Source organism: Nipponia nippon, unplaced genomic scaffold (genome assembly GCF_047370975.1).
Source record: "Nipponia nippon isolate SJK-2023a ecotype South Korea unplaced genomic scaffold, ASM4737097v1 scaffold_7, whole genome shotgun sequence".
NCBI classification, from domain to species: Eukaryota; Metazoa; Chordata; class Aves; order Pelecaniformes; family Threskiornithidae; genus Nipponia; species Nipponia nippon.
This window is the reverse complement of record NW_028262391.1, coordinates 46,801,605-46,824,293: the sequence shown is the minus strand read 5'-3', so window position 1 is coordinate 46,824,293 and position 22,689 is coordinate 46,801,605. Positions and strand designations below refer to the sequence as shown.

The window sequence follows — 22,689 nt, the reverse complement described above, 5'->3', positions numbered from 1 at the left end:
CCGGCCCCGCCGCCTCCCCATTGGTCCCGCCCGCTCCGCTCCGCGTCGCCCCCCGGGCGGCGGCCGCGCCGAGACGCGGCGCCGGAGGCAGCGCTGCCCCGCGGCGGCGGCGGCGGCGGCGGCGGCGGCTTAAAGCGTGCGCGCCGGCGGCGAGGGCGCGCTCACCTGGGCGCCGCTCCATGGGCTCCGCCGCCGCGCACGGCGGGGGCGCGGCGCGGCGAGCCGGCCGCCGGAGCTGCTGCGGGGCAGAGCCCAGGTGACCATGCGGGGGATCCGGGCGCGCCCGCCGCACGCTTCGGGGAGCAGGTAGCACGCCAGGTGCGCGGCGGAACATGGACTGTCTCCTGCTTGTCGTCTGGACTTTACCTGTTGCGATTCTCAGCGGCAGCTCCATGCAATTCCCGACTCTCCCGTGGCTTGGAAGCACTGTAAAGGCAGGTCGAGAGCACTTTCTTTTGCAGTCGCCCGGTGTACTTTCATACCAGGTTACTGCACAGTTTCTGGTGCCGCGTCTTTCTGCCTTCCCTTATCAAGTAAATCTCGCCCAATACTCCTTTTCTCTCTCTCTTTTTTTTTTTTTTCTCTTGCAGACCCTTCAGCTGTGCTGCCTCTGTTGCATGTCTCATGCAGCAGCTTTAACCAGTGACAGCATCAGTGAATTGAATCATGGTTTGTATAGCTCTTTCTGTGTCTGTGTATATGAACATTTGCATGGATGCTTTTTTTGGTGGACTGAGCATTTAAAGGGAAGAAGCCACAGCGTTTGGGGAACATAAAGTGGAAGCAAGTTGGCTGCTGTAAAATAGCTAACTATGGGCAGAGATTAACTTGTTAAGCCCTGTGTGCAAAAGCTAAAAGGAATGATATGTAACAGCAATGCACATGAATGAGATGGTAAATACATCCACGTTTACATGTGCAATTAAAAAGATGAATGTGTATGTAGCCACAACAACAAAGCCTCGTGTCTGTTATGAAAGCAGTGAGACAAAAGTCATGAAAAGATTTGGGTGGGAGAGCGGAAGAAGCTGTGCAATGCAGGCTAAGGGAAAACAAACCTGCAGAGAAAGGACTCGTGTGAGTGAGAGCTCAGGAGCTGTTTGTCCCCAGGTTGCAGAGACTAACACTTAGACGCTGATGACTTTGGGAAGTTTGAAGTGCAGTATATGCTTTTTATTGGGTGCGAGTGGAAACAAAGTACAATAGAGAACCACACCAGGGTGCAGAAAGGAAAACCCTCTTGCACCCTATCCTCTGCTCACTGGGGGATTCCGCCTCTCCAGCAGCTGCTTGCGTTTTTTGGCCACCAGCCTGCTTAGCGTCCTCAACTTCTGCCATTGATTAACACCGCTCGAGGAAAGTAAAAGTTCTTGATGTATTGTTTCCACTGTCTAAGGAAAAACAACCTATCACTGGTTATGTTTGCAGCTTAATGTGTGTCCAATAAAGTCTATTCAGGCAAAGAGAGTGATAGTTTTTGCAACATCTGTTACAACCCAAGAAGGAGGGAGTTTTCTTCTTTAACGGTGTTATTTCAGTTTAGGAAGAGAAATAAATTGCTTTACTGTCAAATGCGTGGACATCTTTAAGTATTCACAGAGAAATACAGCTCAGAAATGAAATGGGGTTGGGAAGCAGTTTATTCAGCATAATTACTCATATAACCAGGAATAGGTGCAAAGGTCCTAGTTCAGCAAATGGCTAAAATTCAGACCCAGCTTCCAGGATACAAGTAATCCCTGTATGGCTGGGTCAGCAGCAGTGGTAATGTACTTCAAGCTCAGCACCTGCTCATGCAGCTAGCTGAATCATGGCCTCTATTTTTTCCTTTCTTAGGTGGCTGTGAGTAGATCTTAGTCTTCTCACAAACAGTTTTGTAATTTTTCACATATTTTATCCAAAGCAATAAACTTCTTTGACATGCAATTAGCAATGACTGACTAAAGGTTATTAGGTAGGATGTAATCTCTTTCTGCTGAAGGTCAGTTACAATTTGAAACCCAGTCTAATCGAGTCACTACAAAGAGATGAGGTCTCACTCAGTTAAGGCATTAATAAATTAATCCTTTAATCCATTTGAACAAGTGGTACAGTTCTACAAAGTCTCAGTCATGGTTACCCCTACAGTGATATAATATTCGCTGTGTTCTTAGGGAAAGAAAAAAACCCTCAAACCAGAGCAGCCTTCACATTTGACAGCAATTAATACAGGGGGAGGGGAAAATCTATGGATCTGCTGGTGATGACAAATGTCTTCAGAAGAGCGATTGTGGGAATGTTCAAAGCTATGCTAGTTAGTCTGTACCTCTCAGTGGGGCAGAAAGGAAACAAACACTGTTTGAGAGCCTGTGTGACTTACAGGGGTGAATTTATGCAGTCAAGCTTATACACACATAGCCTGCAGAGCTTTCGGGCCATTCCCTAAATGAGGGAATGCTTCATGCCATAGTGAAAGCCTGATGCTTACCGTGCTAGAATGACGCTTACCTTATTTGTTGGATACAAAAGCTGATGGCTGACTTCTTATTGTTACAGATTATGTATTTGTGACACCTGTCAAAGTGGATTCCAGTGGATCGTACATTTCACATGATGTTTTGCACAGTACTAGGAAAAAGAGATCAACTCAGAGTTCAAAGAGTTCCTTGCACTACAGATTTTCAGCATTTGGACAGGAACTTCACTTAGAACTTAAACCTTCGACCATTTTAAGCAACAGTTTTATTGTCCAGGTACTTGGGAAAGATGGAGTCTCAAATTCTCAGGAACACGAAATTGAGCAATGTTTCTACCAGGGCTTTATAAGGAACGATAGCACCTCTTCGGTAGCAATATCTACATGTGTAGGCTTGGTAAGTGTTTATTTAAAACAAATCAGCATTAAAAGTATTTTCATACATGGAATAGTAGCTGAAGGTATGTAATTCATATAATAATCAAGATACCATACACCATTTGGTGATTTTCCTCATACCAGTAGTTGCTATTGCATTTAACAGAAGAGGCTTAGTTATAGCCAATGAACTGCAACACACCCTTTGCATTTTTGGATCACAGACTTTCAGGAAAAAAACAGAAGACTGGCTGGTAGTCCTGGTAATTATCCCATAGCAATTTTCATTTGTTATAGTTTGTGGTAGTTTATACATTTTTGCTTGCTCTTAAGTAAATGCTCTTCCTGCCTTTGTGCACTACTATGAATAAAGAAAAAAAATCAATCCATAAGCCTGTGAGAAAAAAATATTGTACCTAGGTTTGTCAACTGCTTTAAGGAAGAGTGAATTTTCTAGCTCAGCAGGAGTTATGAACCAATTTTCCTTCGTTTCCTTTGACAATTCCAGCCTTATTCGGGTTTATAAGTCTTGATTATTTGATCTCTTATGAATGTGTTAAATATTATCATTGCATATTTTCCATTTATGGCTGTCATCCAAGTTCATGAAAAATTATTACTCACAAATGATTTTTTCAAATACGTTTGACAGTGTTTATTGCCCGCAGAGAAGTCTTTACTGATGTAATTCAGTAGAATCATCTACAGAATTAATAGTTATTGATGTTTTTTAGGCTTAAGCCCTTGCGCTTGCAAAGCAATCTCCTATGGATGCAGATGAAAGCAGTGATATTTAATAGTATTAGGTATATGAAGCTATCTGTATGCTTTGTGGTTGACTAAGGTCCAGAGGATATGTTGGGTCACCCTCTAGAAATCTGTTTTGCAAAGGTACTTGTCCATAAGGGCTATTAAACTGTGTGGCGGGACCAAAAAAGGAGCACTTGAGACACCCAGTGTTTCCTTTGAAATAGTAATCAGTGACTTGAGAAGAGGGTGGTTCATTAGAAAGAGCTGTTGAATACTGATAACTGATTGAAGTAGTCTGGATTATATTTTGAATGCTCTATCTAGTTTTTTTCTCAGCAAGTTAGAGGAATTAGTGTCTTAGAGTTCATTTGAACAGTTGCAAATGTGACTTTGGAACAGGTGCCAGGAACTGGAATGAAGCTTTCTTTTGGTTTTTAAGTTGTGCTTGTAGTGCTGAGCTGTTAATATCGGATGTGCTTAGTTGTTTGTGTGGAAGCTTCTTTTTCACAACTGCTAGCTTTTACTGCATTTATTCAGAAAAAGAACTGTTTTCACTTATTGCAGTGCTTGTCTTTTCCTCTTAGAGAAGTGCTCTACCTACACACAACAGTTACAGTTTGGGTGATCTCCCCTGTTTGGTCACATTTTGTTTTTTAACATGCTTTATGAGCTAAGTGAAGCTGGGCTTGTCAAGTCTTGTCTGGAGAAGGAAGGTTCAAGTCTGCCTCAGGTCACAGAGAAGCAGAATGTGGTGATCTTAACTGAGACTGAAATGGATCTTTTACCACTGTCTCGACATAGAGATTGTTATGACTGGTAAGCTTCACTTAGAAAAGATCCAGAAACTGATCAAAAGAGAATAGATACTGTGGCATGAACAAATTTATCATGGCAGAACGTTTTTCAGTACCTAGATTATCACCAATTAGAATCTCTCTCTTTCTTTAATCGGTTCCAAAGTTCAATAGATTTCACCTTACATTGTTATTTTCAACTGGTAAATGAGGTAAACCTTTACTTATAATACTCTCCTGCAGAGTAGGTATCACAAATAAAGTATGATTGTTCCTTTCTCCCTATCCATTTATTAATTTCTGTGCACCTAATGAATCCCAGGCAAATTATCAACAGGATTATTAGTCTTTCAGTTTGTAAGTCTGCCTTCTTAAAAATGTGTCGTCAGCTGTCTGTAATGACAACCACATCATTTTTTACTGTGATCCAAATTCAGTAATCATATGTTAAGTCTGGACGCTGTGCCCTGATCAAGAGAACCTTGTGAATAGCTTCTATATCCTCTTTGCACCAACTACTTTTGTCACTTGGTTGCCCTTCTTTCCTATTTGCTTTGTTCTCTGCAATTAAACCGAAAGTGGTGTTTCTTCTATATGGTTGGTAGCACTAATCTTTCCATTGTTCCTTTCATTAGCAATAGCTTCTCTACAATAAAACTGCAGTGACCCATTCTTTCAAGCCTGGAACACCACAATGTGATTTGGAAGCAATTGCATTTCAATAGACTACAGGGACTCTTTGATCTAATATTTTGGATGACCTAGAGTATTCAGTCATTCAGCTGTCTGTTATCTGCCATTGCCTGCAGAGTAGACTTTTGAGAGAGTCTATATGAAATGGTTTGTTAGACAGGATGACCTTAACTTAACACTGGAAAGGAGCAAGAATTTGTTGCTTTGGTATAGATCTCTTAAGAGATGTGTGTATCTTACTTATGTTTTAATAGCTTACTTGACAGTAAGGCCCCATATTTTTATGCTGATTTGTTGATTTGAGACCAAATGTTTCCATCAGTCAACACAATTTTCTTGATGTGTCAGAAGGCAAAACTGGATCTATGCTCTTTATCTGAATAAGTACTGTAATACATTAAGTTAGCATTTTAGGAGAATGCGTACAAGTTTACTATGAGTACTCTGTCTTGCCTTTTCATCATCAAAGTGTTTAGGTGCATTGATTTTCATCAGGAAACTTGCTTTCTTCTGTCATCTGCCCTTTCCTGCTTCAGTCAACGTCCTTTACTTGCTGGAGCATCTGTTATGCAGCAAGAGCTGTGATGTTATTTTTTTTTTTTAAATGAAGTTAACTTATATGCAAGAAATCTTGTTTAGATCTCCCTAAGTGTGTGTTTCACCATCAGGCATTGAGTAGCAGCATCACACTTACTTATCACAGATTTATTAAAATTCAGGCCTGTGTTGTACATCACACAGATTTGCTCAGCCGTTTTATCAAAAATGCTCAAAAGACGGATGTACTTTGTACACCTTCAGAAAAATGTGTTCTGGACTATTTGTGGAGAATATGATACATTCCCTCCAAAGAAGCTGTGATAATTTTTTCATTTTCATATATTTTGTTAATACATTCTCACTCTCAGGAGTGTGGGGTTTTTTTTAACTCTTACAACTTTGGGTCAATGATTTCATTTATGTTAGTAAATACAAAGCTAGTTTCTCTCTTTGACATCATCTTAATGTGGCCCAAATAGAAATTAATGCAAAATTTTCAACTCCTTTCTCCACTGATATTCATTATTACTTTTATTAAAACTCTGTTGTTACTCCAGCATGACTTCTTGGAGTTTTCTTCAATCCCTTCTGCTCTCCCAGTTGATATATCCAGGCCACTGGTTTGTCTTGCTTCATCTTCTGTTCACGTTCTCCAATTCAAACTGTTCAGTCTTCCCAAATTCATTTTTTTTCCAAACTCCTGACTGGAGCTAATTCTTACTTATTCTAATTATATGTTTTTATTACTATTATTATTTAGTAATATATTATTACTTATAATTGCCTTTAGCTATCTAATTGGGAGGCAGACTATGCCAAATCCACAGAATGCAGGGGTCCTTCAGTTTTTCTGAAGGAGATGGTGCTGGCCACTATTAGAATAAGAAATAGGTTTTCAGGACTTACTCAGTGTGACTGTATCTGTATTCCTACCTCATTCCTCTTGCCTCATCCACATGTTGTGCTCTCTCATCTCCATTGAAAACAGGTATCTATTGTAGGTTCACCATCTTTAACTCCTTTTTCATGATGACGTTGTGTCCAAAAGCCTTACTACTGTCTTCCTAGTCTGTGTATGAACTGTGTGTTGTTTGTCTCCTTTTATATGCCAGTTGTTGTCTCCTTTCTGTTTCCTTACGTGCTGCTTATGTTAGGTCTATGTATACGTAATCTCCTGTATGAAGTGAGCTGTTTGCAGTCACACAGTAAATCAGGGCAGAATAGAAGAGAACCCGAGAGCTGTCAGTAGGCCAGTGGTGTTCTAGAGATTTAGAGATTTAGACATTCTTAAAAGTAATTTATAACTGTGCATTTAGGAGCCGAAGTCACATTCCCCTTGTGGACAAGAACTCTCTCTTACAAAGTCAAAGAAGTTTACACTGTAGTCCAATGTACAACATAGAAAATAGTGAACATAATGAATGAGTAGTTTATTGTATAGCATTTGTGGGGATGTTGCTGCTATTTGGTGGAGGAGACAGGTGAGGAAAGAAACATACGTACAGTGTAAAGGAACTCTCCTACCATTACATCACAGAGGAGACATGCATGTGTAGTTTGTGTCAGAGAGAAAATCAGTACAGCTCAGTGGAACAGTTCAGGTCCTTTAAAACTATATGATACACAGTTTTATTGTTTGGGTCAAATTCAAGCTAAGCAAACGCAGTAGCATGAAGGCCTGAGAGGCTGCACCTGCTTACACTAGAGGTGAATGCGGGCCATTCTCTCCCTTTTATTTATGCACCTCAATTAGAAGAGTGGAGTCAGCTTCATGCACTAGCTAGTGCCCTCCTTTGTTTTTGGTAAGACGTGATTGAATCTTTCATTATAAGGGGCCTCTTTCTCTTGTCTCAAGTTCTGTTATGTTTGTTAGTGTCTAGTCAAGGGAAGAGAAAGAGGAGGGAAGGATGAATCATGTTACACTCACTGAGCTGTCAGAGGAGTCTACAACTGGAGAAAGGGTTAGATGTAGCACTGAGAGATAAACAGGAGATGTATTAATTCAATGGAAGTTGTGTGTGCATGTCTGAGGGCAGGACTTTGCTCAAAGTATCAAAGAAGCCACAAAATTAAAGCTTCTTAATGCAGTCTGGCCACCTAAGAGGCAGGCAGGCAAGGCAACTCATGTACCCATTCTTTGTAGTCGTTTAATTGCACCCTGTATTAGCATTATTTAAGTTCATGCTAACAACAACCTCTTATTCCTAGAGCTCACACTTTTAAGTCCAATTAAATATGTTGAGACAAATCCCAAGGTTCTTGTGCAGACAAACTCCCATCAAAATCAGTGAGCCAGACTGCTGGTAAAAGTACAAAATAATTGCTGTTCACAATGAGGTTCCTCAGAAACCTACAGCTGTGAAAATAGCACAAAATGTGGCCCAGTGGGACCTTGAAGAGAAACTAAGTGAACTGGTGGTTTGACTCATTGTCAAAATTATTTTTAGTCCATCCACAAGTCAATATACAAATCCTACATTTTCTGCCATTATACCAGCACAACATGAACAGCATCTGGCATATGAGTTCTTTGACTTTTTTATATTCACACACCATTACATCTCCATCCTTATAAAACGCGAACTGTGTTTTACAGGACCATAATTTTGTCCACTGTTTTGATGGACATTTTGCCATTATTCACTCCATAGTATGGTAAAGATGAAAATAAGAAAAATCTTTACAGGAAAATGAGGTGACAATGGGAAAAAGGCATATTCTTGAAGATATTTTGAATTATACTAGACAAATATGAGACACTGTTCCTGGTCTCAGCCTTGAATTGACTGCTGATGGGGAATGAATTGTGTGATTAGATTATTGATTGCCCTTCTCCATATCTGTCTGGTAAGCTTTCTGTTTAGCTCTGGCTTTAGCTCTGCAAGAGAAAGACTGTTATCCCAGGTATTTTGACCCTATTGATTCCTGATGGGTAAGAAATGGAATTAAAGAGGATTAATGATGGAGCAATAATCTGCTTCCGCTGGACAGGAGAAGTAACAGAGGTGGCATTTCTTCCAGGTTTTATACTAAAAAGCCTGGAACCCTTGAGCATACATAGAGGAAATACTGTGTCACTGAGAGCGCTTTGGCTCCATCAGCCTGAACACAGTGGGCTGCGGGCATAGAAGAGCTTGCAAGAGTGCCCCCAGGAGCTGGTCCTCTCAGTCATTTTTGCCTGCTCCGTTATTGCTCAGCTGGCAGTAAGAGCTTGGAAATTGTTCGTCGGTGTATTTCAGACCAAACTTCAGGCTGTTGTGAGCACTGCTGCTGCTTGCACCCTTAAAGCAGTTCCAGAAACAGGGAGCCGTCCGTTTGTACTTAGATAGGCAGTTCATCCTGGCCTTTCTTGTTAAGCAGCAGTCTTATCATAACTTCTAAAGGAATTGGGAGACTATCTATACTTGAAACATCAGCATTTTTCTTGCTGTAGCAGCCTTTCCACAAAGCTTAGTTCCCACACTTTCCCTAGTCCATTAGAGAGGAGCTTATAGTCAAATGCCCTCATAAGGGTCAGGAGAGGATGACCTGTCTGCACAGACTTGACCTCTTCATAACAGGATGTCTTTGATGTAAATGAGGATTTTTATTTTAAGCGCCACTATTTTCATTTGGACCATACCATCTCTGCTGACGAGATGCAACACATTCTCTTCTGCACAGCTGCGAACTGCTGAACATTTAAAATATTTCTCTTTTTAGAGGCAGATTCTAATAACTAATAGCAGCTTTCAGTCACTAATAATTAACCTAAACAAGGTTTTATTTCTGTCTTTTTCCCCTTCTTCCTCCACTTCAGAAGTGTTTGAGGAAGATACCAGGTTTGCAGACCTGGAGTGTAAAGGCTTTTGCTTACCCAAACCACAATGACAGTCTGTGAAACTGTAGTTCAAGTCCAACTCACTGCTCACTGCTAGAGCTCTGTACCTGACACATGGCAGCAGAGTGAGTGGAAAGCATAGGAGTATTTTGGTTGTTCCCCAGCTCTGCAGCAGAGCCCACTTAATTTGAGCAAACAGGGGTATTAAAACTGTTCTTAAATATTTTTTTTTTCCCAAGCTTACTCCCTCCTTAGCCTCTCTGCAAAACCAGTGCCATGATTATGATGACAGCTGTGTGATTTGCATATTTAAGATAATATTTTCTAATTTGCCACTTTTTAGGGAAGGGTTTGTGTTTCTGATGCATGGCATGTCCCATACTCTTTGAAAGAGATGGTAGTTTGGTCACTAGGACTGCTGTCCAGTACTGCAAACAGTGAGAGGAGGACAGAGGTCTAAAGACTGTTCTCAATGTCTATGGTTTTGAAACTTGAAGATGGGGGCAAGATAAAAGTTGGGGCCATGCTAGACAGAGGCATCCAGAGCTGTGATGCCAATAATATATTGCTCAATTCTTTAAAATAATTTCAGAGCTATTTGCATCTGATTTCATTCTCTCCTGAGCATGAGTAGTGTTGCTGACTTACAGATTTATAACTCTCTAGGGATTTTCTAGAAAATACTTGCTTTCTCTTTTTGGAAGTTGGAGTGTCCAGTGATAACCTGACAGCAGCCCCATTAAAGTCAGCAGCCTTTTTAGTTATCAGAAGTGTTCCCTCTGACTTGACTCCTCACCACAGATAGAAGCTGTCAGCTCTGTGTGCCTCATTTTGTAATGGTCTTCTCTCAGTGAGCTGGCGGGAGAGGGGTTAAACTTAGTTATCTCTGCAGTGAGAGCTAGTAGTGGACCTACAGTGAGTTATATCAGCTGAAGCTCAGACTTCAGTATCTTTTTTCTAAAAACCACTCATTTTGTGTTAGGAAGGCTCTGATGAGCCCTCAAATGGTATCTGAATTGAACTTTAATGGATAATTGCATTACAGACAAGGTTTTCCTCTGTCTTTTTGATCATGTCACTGGGAGCAGAAATGTTAGTCCTTTCTTGCCTTTTCTTATCCCTTTTTAATCACGATTCTGTTGCTGCAGGTCTACCATAAATTACAGTATGCTAAAGGAATTTCCTATTGATTTGCTCTGACAGTGATTTGACCAGCTATGTGAATAGCTGATGGAAGCAGAACTTATCTTTGGTTCAGACAGTAGAGCATTGACTAAAGCTTTGAGGTAAACATTTACAGAAGAAACCTGAAATCATAATGCCTTGCAGCTCAGCACAATTTACAAACATGTATTAATTAAGCTTCAGTACTGGCTTTACTGTGTGTTAGATGAGAACAGCATCCTGGCTCATAATAGGTTGACATCAGTAACCTTTTATTGTTTATCATGCTCGGAAGTCAGTAAGAATGAGGGTGAAGAAATGTCAAATAATCAGGTCATATGCAAGTGAATGAGTCTTGATGGTTGAAGCTCAGTACCGTGGGAACCGTTATTGTCCAGAGTCATTTCTGGAACATGCAAGTTAATTTCTTTTTTACAATGTTAGTTCATAAGCTAGGGAAATCTACAAACAAGTTGTACAGTCAGATGAAAATCCTTTTCCTGAATCTCATATGTGGCTACCCAGCTTGTTCCTGCCAAAAAATAGTAAAAGAAAAAAGTTTAACGGCAAAGATAATAGGTCCTGAAGTTATTCCTACTGGAATAACAAGGCCCAGCACAAACCTGCTTAATAGAAGAGGAAGCTGAGGCAATAAAGTGATATTTACTTGCACAGACAATAGGGCGTTGCCTTTTCACTCTTCTGTGGCATTAGCATTTCTAGCTGCCCCACTATGTACACAACACACTCATGGCTTTATTCTTTGAGGACTGGATTCTTGCTGTTCACAGTGGGATCACTTGAATGCTTGTGCCTGCCTGCCTAATATATGTTAATTGAAGGACTTTTGTGTCTCAACATCTTTATTAATATTAATGGATGAGATTTTTAATGGACCTATACAAAACATGCTTGACCTTGCTTGAGCTCTCACTTTTGTTTTTATACTCTGCAGCAGTGTGGCTTCCAACTAATTTAAGAATGTAATATTATATTCCGTGGCAGAATACACAAACTAATGAAACATGGATTACTCTTCAGATCTGCAGTTTCTTTGCCATGAGATATAAAATTTATATAACACCAGAATATAATTAGGTTTTTTTTAAATCATGAAATTAAAAACAGATTTGCTTTTTCTTCCCACAAATTATTGCACTTCAGTGAAAAGAGTGAGCATTTAAAAATAATTCTATCTTGAGCAGGCTTGTCTTATGCCACACACTCATTCTTTAATTAGCAAGAAGTCATCAAAACAGTAAATCTTAAAATTAGGCTAGACTAAACCTCAAGAAATATTTCAAGTTAATATTGTAATGAAAGTATCAGCTGGTCATGGTAAGGGATAGGTATAAATGCTGTAACACAGTGTTGGAAAAGAAAGTTTAAACTTTTCTAAAAACATGTCTACCCAGTTTCATTTATTGTTAACACTTGATAGAAAGTTACGCTATTTGTTTTATAAGATGCAAGTGTATATTAAAGATTAAAATACCAATCTTGGGCTAGGGCAGAGATGAATATTTGCAGCCCACTGTGGATGGTTACAGTATGGATAAGAAAAATGCTTCTGTCACTTTTGCACTTTTTTGCTACTTATTCTGACAAAGGATCATTCCTTATAGTCCACTCTACGTTACGTTGTTTGCAATAGGTGTCTGTGAAATCACTGTAGAGACCAGCCTACCTCAACAGTATCTCCAGCCTCCATTTTTTTTCTGTTTGCTGGCTTCTCTTCATGCTAGAAGCCATGCTGAAGGCCATATGGATATTTTTTGCACTCCCAGCATCACGTACTGCTGATCAGATTGTTACCCTGCCTCTAGCAGCAAAAGCTTGAGCAAAGGGGCAGAAAAAGGACAATGTCCAGGCTGAGACACAAGTGAGCAGCTGATGTCTACTGATTCCTGCAGCACAGTATCTTCCACTCTCATTGACAGGTATTTGCTTGTTTATGGACTTCATCTAACGCTTGTAGTGAGTAAAGTTTTATGCTGACTGCTTTGGATCAGAACCTGGCCTCAGGAGAGTTCTCTTTTCTTCCTTCCTACATCATCTTGGCCCTTGAGTCAAGAGGCACACCATTTCTTTGGGAAGCATTACTACAACTAGTATTTGGTTTAGAAAGACATTTTGCAAATGGAAGGTACCACTGGCTCATCAAGGAAGTGAAGCATGTCCATGTCTGCTGGCACACCCCAAAAGACATCTCGTAAATAATCCAAGGTGGTGCTGTATAATCAGATTTTACTGAATCGAAAGAGAGATGGAGGCAAAGAAACTGATCTGCAGACTGGCCCTATGCTGTTCTCATGGACCACTCAGACTAGTAACAGCCAGCAGTGAAATGAGACAGGAGTTCAGGCAGTTTCCCCGAGAACCAGCTGCTGCTACTGCTGCTAGAAAATGCACTGAAGTGCTTGGCATCTGGTGCCTGCAGCTGCCAAATACATTTCAGTGTACTAATGCCAACTGTTTTCATTCTGCTATGCTGCCAGAGAATTATGACAATGAAAGAGTAAAGGAAGCACAATGGCCACCAAAAAATATGAAGTCAACAGTAAATGTGAAGGGTTTACTTGGCCTAATCCCGATCAAGTCCTGATAAAGTCAAGTCTGGCACTGGGAGTAAAAGAGGAAAGTAGCTTTTGAGGTTTGTTCCCCTTGTTAGACAGGAGATGGACTTCACAGTGTTTGATCTACAAACATGTGCAAGGTTATTATCACTTGTCATCCTGGGAACACCTGTCGGAGGCAAGACCTCATTCATCTTCTGCTCTTGGTAGGAGAGCCGAATAATTGCAGAGAGGAGAACATGTAGTCTGTTACAGAAATAGTTAATTGATTCCTCTGATTCCTGTGATTCCTCTGATTCCTGTGATTCCTCTGCCTGCCAGAGAGTCCTGAGTGGTCGTTTTAGCTGCCTGAGGCACAGAGAGTCCGGTGGGTCTCACTTAATGACGATCATGCGTGAACCCAAATACAGGGTGGGAGCCATGACAGAAGAGCATACAGTTGGTGCCATGTGTCATTGAACATCAGACTAATGGTACGGCGACATAGGCTTGTTTTCCCCATCAGCCTGTGTGACAGATGAAATACCAATGAAAGGACAATTTGGACCAGAAGCCGAATCAGAAAGAGAGGCTGGTAGATTACCATAGACAGTTGAAGCTGGGATCAAAAATGTGCCAGACTTTGGTCTTGGCCTATGAGTATTGCACCGGTTCTATTTACAGGTTCTCAGCTTTTGGGTTATAGTGCCAGAGAAGTTTATTTTTGTTGTAATTTTCCAAGCATTTCTTGAAAACTAGCTTTCCGGTGCACAGAATAGCACCACAACACTAAATTAGTTGGAAATAGCTTGAGGGCTGAGGGAATAGTATATTTTTTTTTTTTTGTTGTGGCTGTTCACATGATTTATTTAATCATTTTAAAGATTACAGTTTGGGAAAGTCAGGAACACACTCTAATGTGAGAAACAAAACAGAAGAAAATGTTGTTCACCCAGAACGAAGGTCTGTCTTCTGCAAACTAGCAATTGTGCATAGCGAAGGTCACTCTACCTCCACAGCCCTACTTCTGTGTTAGGTTTAACAGAAGAAGATGTGGAGCATTTCCCCATGGGGCTGTTCCCCCTCACCATCAGCCTGCTCTGAATGGTGCCCATGTGCTCCAAAATACCTCCATGGGTATGCCACGTGCCCTTAATGACCGCTTAGCCTCTGAACCTGACTTTTTGCATTTTACTTGCCAATAAAAAGGAAGAGAAATTTATATATACATACATACATACATATCTATACCAATGCACTGAATCAGTGCCAATCCTTTAATCCTGATTTTACAAAGGACAGTGCAATTCAATGTCCATTGTCTGTGAAATATTAATATATTTGTGTTTCCATAAAGTTGCACAAGGCAATGCTCTTTACAGCTGTTGGCACTTCTGCCATTCAATAACTATATTATGTGCTAGCAAAATGGTAATTATCATTCAAATCGATACCTTTGTGTTTCTTCCAGGAAGGGACTTAAATTTTAAAGATGTGATTTGTGATTGGTGTGAAATGTCTCTGATCTTTGTAGCAAGTGGATGGATATAGGGTTATTGCAAAAAATGATAATGTAGAGGATGTATATCAGTCTTGCATGACTTCTATCATTATACGTTAATATATGTTAAAGGAATAAGTCATTATAAGTCTGTAAACTATCTTATAAAATTTATTTACTCTTGAAAAAAATCAAATTTATTTTGGATTGCTGAAATTTGTGAGAATTAGTAATAGTACAAATAATTTGAAAAAATATGGAAGTTCAGTGTCCTATTCTAGTCCTTTTGAGGGGTTCAGTGGAGGTGTATAAAGAGGAGCCCTGGACAGGGGCAATCAGATGTGGAATCTTGGGCTGAAACTATTCCAACAGGATGGGGAGTGTCGTTTAAACCCTCTCTTATCTTACCAGCGTTCTTGTGCATGCTAGCTCTCCCCAGCAAGATGTTTGATTGATTCATAGCAACTGATGGGCAGTTTAAAATTACAAAGCTTTCAATTTCCTTGTTCCTGACAGATAAAGAGGGTGGGTATTTCCTGATTATATGGTATACATTCAAAATATTTAAGTTCCCTATGGTGCTATTTGTGACTAATTTACTTCCATAGCACATTAACACTGCTGGTTTTATACTGTGGGAGGAGTGTATAGTGTAACATGCTGTGAAGAGAGGAAATGTTTCACAACAAGAGGTCCTTCTGGCTTTTCCTCTGTTTATGTTGCCACCTGGAAAGAAGAAAAGGTGGAGTAAATGACTGATGATCCAGATGGATTGCATGAATAGTCACATCTTTAGTCATGACACATTAAGCTGAGCACATTCACGCTGAGAAGTGGCAGGATTGCACTTCAACTCCTGGAAGCACAAATCATCTTATGGAAGAAAATGTGTAGGCACAAGTAGGACTCAACTGCCTTCATGCCAGTAGTCTTTTGGCAGGCAGTGCCCCTTTAGCGGCCACTGAGCGGCCAGATTATTTGGGGGAGAAGTCAGGGATACAGCGATATGAGGGACAGGGACTTGAGGACAGGCTCTAGCACAGAAGCTGGAATCTGAGAATGATAGATCAGTGGCTGTGCAAGCGACATGGAGCTTCAGAGAGTCTCAAAATGGGAGGACCACATTTTTCTCTTTTCATGTTCACTTTTCTAATTCTTGCCTATGAAAGTAGACAAATTATCTCTTGTTTATGGGAGTTGGTTGGTTATTTGACTTATGCCACACTTTGCAGCACACTAAGTGTATCCTGATTTCTAAGTGAGGGCTCCGAATAAAACAGCAGCTAAGCTGTGCAGCACTTCTCTCAAGTTATGCCTGAAGTCCACAGAGAGCAGCCGCTGGCTGTGGTGTGACATGGTGCGAACTCAGGTCGTGTTCTGTGGTGTCAGGACAGAGCAGAGAGCACACTCAGGGCCTGGGACTAGGAACTACCTATAAGATTGAAGTGTCTGTAATTCTCACACAGTTCTCTGATGTCCCAGAGCCTCTGTGACCCTGACAGCACATTCCTCTTCTTGGAGCTTTTTCCTTAACCTATGCTTAACCTGACCTTTGCTTAACCTACTGTTCAGTAGACTCATTGCAGAAAGGTCAGGCTGCTTAGGAAATTTTGCCTCCTAAATCTTCTGCTAATTTTTTTTTTACCATCCTTTTATAACTTTGCAGCATGCTGAGCTGTCAACAAATTCCATATAATTGTATCTCCCTTGACTTCAGTGCATTTTTGTTTCAGTAAAAAGGCCTATGGTGTTTAACATAGTGGCAACATCTGTGGCAATAGATGTCTAGGTTTCTTGGACAAGTTTGATATAAAGAATATCTCATAGAAGAAAAAGTTGCTTTCAGGCACAACTTTCCCTTTGTCACTTCATCTTTCCTATTTCCTGAGATCTCAGAGATCATCATAGGGTTACTTAGATCTTTGGTTCTCCACAGACTATATTTTGAGAGCCTAGTATGTAAGGTAATGCGCTGAAAACACTCTACTGTACAAATGCTTTCATGAAGAAATGCTATTCAGTTGCTTGAAAATCATAGCAAACGGTGCTTGCTGACACGGGAATCAAAGGCCTCCCTTCTTGGATCAGTTTCTGTGAGACTCTGTGGAAATGGGAACCTTTATGTCCTCTCCTCAACTGCTTCTTTGTCCTCTGTTCTCATTTCTGATTCTCAGAGTTGCATAATAGAACTGATTTCTCAATAAAAAGACATAAGTAAATGCTTCCACACCATCTTTCATGCTTTTCTTAAGACTCACCCCTCCTAAACAGTCACATAATTCACAGGCTTATACTAAAGTCTGCTTATAGTAAAATCAGTGTAACCTTTCATGACCAGTTTAGTTCTGCAGGCCTATTCAGTAAGTAAAGTCAAACGTGGATCTGAGTACCTGGGAACTGTTGTGTTAACACTCCAAATACTGGTTTAGACTTGTGTGTTGTACTCTGACCCTGTCAGCAGACAGGATGTCAGGAGATGTAAATTGATGTACTGGGTTGAAGAATGGATTTACCACACTTTATGCTGAAAATCTGGACAAATATTAAGGTAGTATTACTGTTTCCATTTTAAGAAGACAGTTATGGCATGGTGTTTTATTTCATACCAAACCAGGACCTCTTTGTGGCAGTTTTTGCGTGTGATCACAGTTATTTCTACTACAGAGATTTCTATAGTTAGAAAATTGTACTGAAAATTATTTCTCATCAAACTTTCATGTAAAGTAGAAGACATTACAGCAAGGGAATTCCTCATTATGAGCAAACCTATCAACCTTCTCAGACTCCAGTGACTGCTTATTTCTGGGTCACTTACCATGTAGCATTGTTGTTCCTTGAGTGGGGTCACATGGCAGAAGCCATCCAGTGATGTGATGAGGGACAGATCACGGGCAGGGCCATGTTTAAGGAATGTGTCTTTGAACAGGGCGCTTGCCAGCACGGAGCCCTGCTGGGTGGCACGTACCTAGCTATGCTGTGACCTTCTGCGCTTAGTGCAACTGGTCTCTGGATCACAGCTCAAGCTACTGAGTGACCTCCTGAAAGCTGGGGCTGGAGCTTATAGTGAGGAAGATGGAGGCATTTTAATAGAACAACCCAACCGAGGTCAAATGTGAGCCTTCACAAGTCTCTCTTGAGCATTTAGTGGGTTGATTACAAAACCCTGCCTACAAAACTGAGAAATAAGGAACAGAGAAGCTGAATCAGTGAAGAACTGGGAGTTTAATCCAGATAACCCAGGCGCCAGCCTGACATTCTCACTCCTGGGCCATCTTTGCTTCTTGTTTTCCATTCCCTTAATGGCCTAAGCTCTTTTGTTCCCCTCCCTTTCTCCTTCCCACGTAGATATTTCAACATATGTATATGTCTGTGTATGTGGAATATCAGCAAAGCTGATACTTTGCTCCCTACAGAGTTCCTTGTGACCACTCTCTCATGTAACTAATCCATAGCAATGTATACTCCAACAAGGAAAATTAAAAGGTTGGGAATCACTGACCTAACTTCTTAGTAAGCAATACAGCTGGCAATCAGATGTAACCCGAGCTCCTCGTTATTGGAGCTGCCTGAGCTATTCATAGCAAAGTGAAATTGCTATGGGAATTGAGCTGGATTTATTTTGTTTGAATGCAAATTATCACAGGTCAGACAGGCTCAGATCTTCTGCCCCCTCAAATTCATTTGCATCAGCTCTGCCAGGCTGAAGCTTTTATCTGAAGGATCTTCGATGGGGAAAAGCGGGTATGGGTAGTGAACCGCCAACATCTACAGCATTTGCTTTGGGGCTTTGATGCAGGCAGCGTAAGTCACTCTGAAGACCTCTGAACAGAGTGAAGCGTCTACCACCAGCTAGCCCTATGTGGTGTCCAAGTGCATTGGGTAAGTGTCTCTCTATTGGCTGCAACTTCAAAAGGGTGTCTTGTAAGGGAGAAGGAGTCTTTCAGGCTTGTCTGCCCCTCTCACTCATGATATGAAATGTTCTTCTGAAAAGTCCAGCTGCCAAAGTCCCATCATCACAGGAAAAGCTGTGTTTTCCCTAAAAAAAACCCCAAGTTTGATTCTAGTACACATGATCATAAAGAGTAAAAAAAAAGTCTTAAAAACTCAGTTGAAAATGGTTCAAGAAATCAGAAAGAAAATAAAACACCAAAGCCCTTCGGAATTATTTTAAAAAATCTCATAATTTATAGTGTTGTTTCCTGCAAGGCCCGATTCATGACTTTTAATGTTTGGAGTTGCATGTCTGATAGGGAGGAATGTTGCTGATCGGAAACACTCAACCAAGCATCTCTTAATGCTAAGTATCTATGGAAAAGAATTTCTAAGTACTGATTTTGGTTATCTATCATCAGTTCTTTTTTGTAAGCGGTTCATTTTCTATGTCACTATGCCCTAATCTTATTGGTTTTGCCTTTATCACAACTATAGGAGCAGAATATTCATTAAGAAGGCATGCAGTTTCCGTAGAATATTAGTACATCTGAATTCAATCCACATAAAATCGATTAGCTGTTCACAAAGGAGGAGGAGAATCTTGCCAGAACATTTTCATTGCACCTAATCCTTCAAGCAGCATGAATAATTCATAGCAAACCATCCTTAGGATGAAATTCTGCCCTGTCCAAAGGCCTGTTAAAGATCTAGGCATCTTGAAGTCACATTTCAGAGATTTAAAAGGAACATAAATGGTGCTTTTATTTTGTGCTGTTACACAGAATGAGAGGACAGGGAGGGCTGCATTTTCTGTGCTTCAAAATTTCCCAAGGGTAGACCTCCTTTCACACTTTAAGGATTATCTCAAACTGTGCACTCCATTACATGGGATGCTAGATTAGGGGACTAACTAAGCTACCTTCAGAAGTCAGTTGTTCTGTTATTTTTGATGTAGCCTAAGTAACTAATCAACTGTAAGACAGCACGTGACAAATAGTGGGCTCTTTTTAGGAAAAGCGAAGCATAAATGCATTCATAAAACAATCCTGCTGCTTCCTGTTTGCTTTGTGGTGGATTTCAGAACTGTCATAACTAATAAAATACCCAGATTTTATCTTACAGTTGCAGGGATTTGCTTAAACAGGCCATACCCAAGTGCTTGTACAGCTACCAAGCCTAAATTCAAGCTGTTGGTTTTAGTGAATTGCTTTCCAGAACCATTATATCAAGCCAAAGAGCCATACTGATAGAATCATTAATGAAGTGATCTTGAGTGCAACTTGGTAAACCTTTGGCACTTAACTTGAATATTATTAGTGTATAGTTAGTGTCATAAGGCTGTAGTTTACGTTAGTGTTTTTCTTCTGTTCACTTACCATGCCTACTTCTGTTGTTTTAAAAAAAAAACAAAACATGAGAAATGGGGGAGCTCACGTACTGACAAGCAAGTATTTAATCTGTGGCAAAGCAATCAAATTTCTGTGAGTTCTAGAATATCTCATTACCCTGCAATAAATACCAATTTAATGCATTTAAATACCAATGTGACTGGTTCAATTACCTTAAGTGGAGGAACAAATAAGAATATTTCCTTATTTGCTATATGTTGACAGAAGATTGCATAAAGATGTTTTAAACAAGTTCAGTCAACTGCAGAAATACAAAGGCACTATTGAGAGATAACGCTGTCTTTGTTCATATAGGAATAATTAAAGACATGCAATTTTGTTACCTTGTTTTAATAATTGCTGAATGTTCTGCATAGCACTTCTTTTGAGCAACCAAACAGAGTAGTCTTTCATGACTGACTCAGACTGGCAATTTAAACATCATATTCTCCTTCTGTCAGATCCTCAGATAATAAAATGCTATATTGTTAAGAACTCTTTAACATTTTACGTTTGCAAGAAGTCTATATTATGTTAGAAAACAGAATAAATTGAGTTATTTTTGTGAGTCACTTAGAATCTAAAGAAAAATGTGATCTGCTGTACAATTCTCAAGTAAGAATAGGCAACCAGTGACTCTAATGCTTCTTTCAGGATAAAAATATTTTAGTGTGTATAAAGGCCATTAACTTAACCTAAACATTTGCAGTGGTACAGAGCCAGATATTCCAATCTGGTGAAAATCAGGAGAGGTCTGCTGAGGTTATTCTCATCAGCCAAGGACCCAGTCCAATAAAACATTACATTTGTACTTCCCTGACTCCGGGGTAGTTGTCAGTAACTGCCCATGTACAGACTTGATACTTTTCTGAAAGATGGGTGAATTTGTTTGGCAAACATAAAAGCTAGGGAAAAGTTTAGTTAACTTAAATTCTCTCTTTCATTTAGTGTGTTCACATGCCTTTGTGCTGCCTGGTTTGGGATAGGATCAAAAATGAACATGCTCGAAGTTTTACTCGTGGGATTTCTGACTTCAATAATACATGTGTATTATTGGAAACCTCATGAGAGTCCATTCTCACTAGTTTCCCAGAACATTTTCTTTCCCAAATTGGTATAAACGCACTCTGGAAATACTTGCAGAGACAATATTCAGCTCAATGGGAGCTCCTGGGTGCTTAGCACTCTTTAAAAGTCAGCCATTTATTTAACAACCTGTGTATGGATTTAGGGTCCAGACCTTTCGCTTTTTGTTGGAGAATCATGGATCGTGTCCCTGTCACTGTGTCTCAGAATTTTGTTTAATTTGCCCAGTGCTTCAGTAACATGGGCGCATCTGTGTGAAGTGCCCTTCTGAGGGGGACAGAAACAGCATATGAAGGCAAAATACGCCTCAGCTCTGTTAGCTGCTGCTGTCCCCTTTGCAGTTACCACCCAGAAAAGGGGCTGTAGGTCACAGCAGAGAGGGAATGAACTTCTTTAATTACTGTGATTTACTGCCATTGGTTTGGCTGTTTGCTCATGATGCTTCCCGAGGGTAAAGATATCTTTCACCTCAGCACACTTTCTGCAATTCGGCTCCTTCTTTCTGCTTTGCCAGATATGTTGCTTGTCATTTTTTCGACCTAATTTCACATCTTAATTTGCTCATTTTGATTATATTTTCCAGAGCATTGACATTTTGACCCTAACCTGAGAGGTGCTCAATAACCCATCTCTCAAAAAGTCAGTTAGTGATATCAGGTATCTACAATTCCAGGTCAAGCTGTACTATACTGCTGGCTATAATTCTTGGAAGTAGTTTTGCTTATGACTGTAGTGAGGTTATAGTCTCGCATATTTTTCAGACTACCAACTTAACCCATCCCAAGAGGTGAGTCTACTTCATTACACATTCTCTAAAGAAACAATAATTTATTTAGACTGCTTACATGATGCAGGATTGCTTTGAACAGCCTTGTACTAGTGTTAGTTGAATATCCTTGCTTTGGAGGACAGAGGAATCCATAAGATGAATGTTGGCAAACTTAACAGGACTTTATTCTTCCTGGGATTCCTTGGCATGTGTGAGAAAACTGTATCTTTCCCATTTTTTCAAGGCTTGACCCAAAACCCATTCTGAACTGCTGGCACTTTTCCTGCTGTCTTGACAGGATTTTGTATCAGGCTGCTGGTATATGCACGGGGGACTGCCATCTCCACGTGGGTTTCTCCGAGTATGCATTTGAAACGGATCTGAAATCACTGTCGCTGTTCTCCAAGCTGCTGGCCATGAACTAGACGTTACAAAATACCATGTAGACACATAAGTGTTATGCTGTGCTTGAGCTAATAACCCAGTCTCTTAGCAGCTTCATTGCTTCTAGTTTGAGCTGGCTTGCCACCAGCTGCCTTGGAGCATGCGCAGAATGAATGGAGGGCTGAGCGCAAACGTGAAAATCATTTCTATACTTTGTGAAGGGACTACCATTATCCACTTATAAAACCTGAGGGAAGGTCCTTGTCTTCCCATTGGTCTGTGGTGGAATTTGAGCAGAGGTACAGGAGTTATGGGGAGACCTCTCCCTTCTTCTAGCACGTGGTGCAGTATGTTGGTATTTGAAAATTGACATCTGCCTGATACTAGAGGCCAGTCGAGGCCCAAGGGCAACTTCTGGCTGTTTTCAGATAGCTCTAAGTTGTGTGAATAGCTTCATGTTCTCTGGATTTCCATTGTAC

The 22,689-nt window shown here is 40.4% G+C and overlaps 1 protein-coding gene across 2 annotated transcripts in view; it reads left to right on the top strand.

The window, feature by feature from the left end:
* Nucleotides 1-290: 290 nt before the first annotated feature.
* ADAMTS18 (ADAM metallopeptidase with thrombospondin type 1 motif 18) overlaps nucleotides 291-22,689 on the top strand; it is a 76,668-nt gene continuing 54,269 nt past the window's right edge. Inside the window, exons 1-3 of one of the 2 annotated variants that reach the window (XM_087739075.1) lie at nucleotides 291-434; nucleotides 591-669; nucleotides 2,536-2,852. In XM_087739075.1, coding sequence (XP_087595201.1) covers nucleotides 333-434; nucleotides 591-669; nucleotides 2,536-2,852 — 498 coding nt within the window. In that variant the 5' untranslated portion in view covers nucleotides 291-332. Of the gene's footprint in view, nucleotides 439-590; nucleotides 670-2,535; nucleotides 2,853-22,689 lie in introns of both variants that reach the window. The other variant, XM_009467143.2, reaches the window with a different exon arrangement.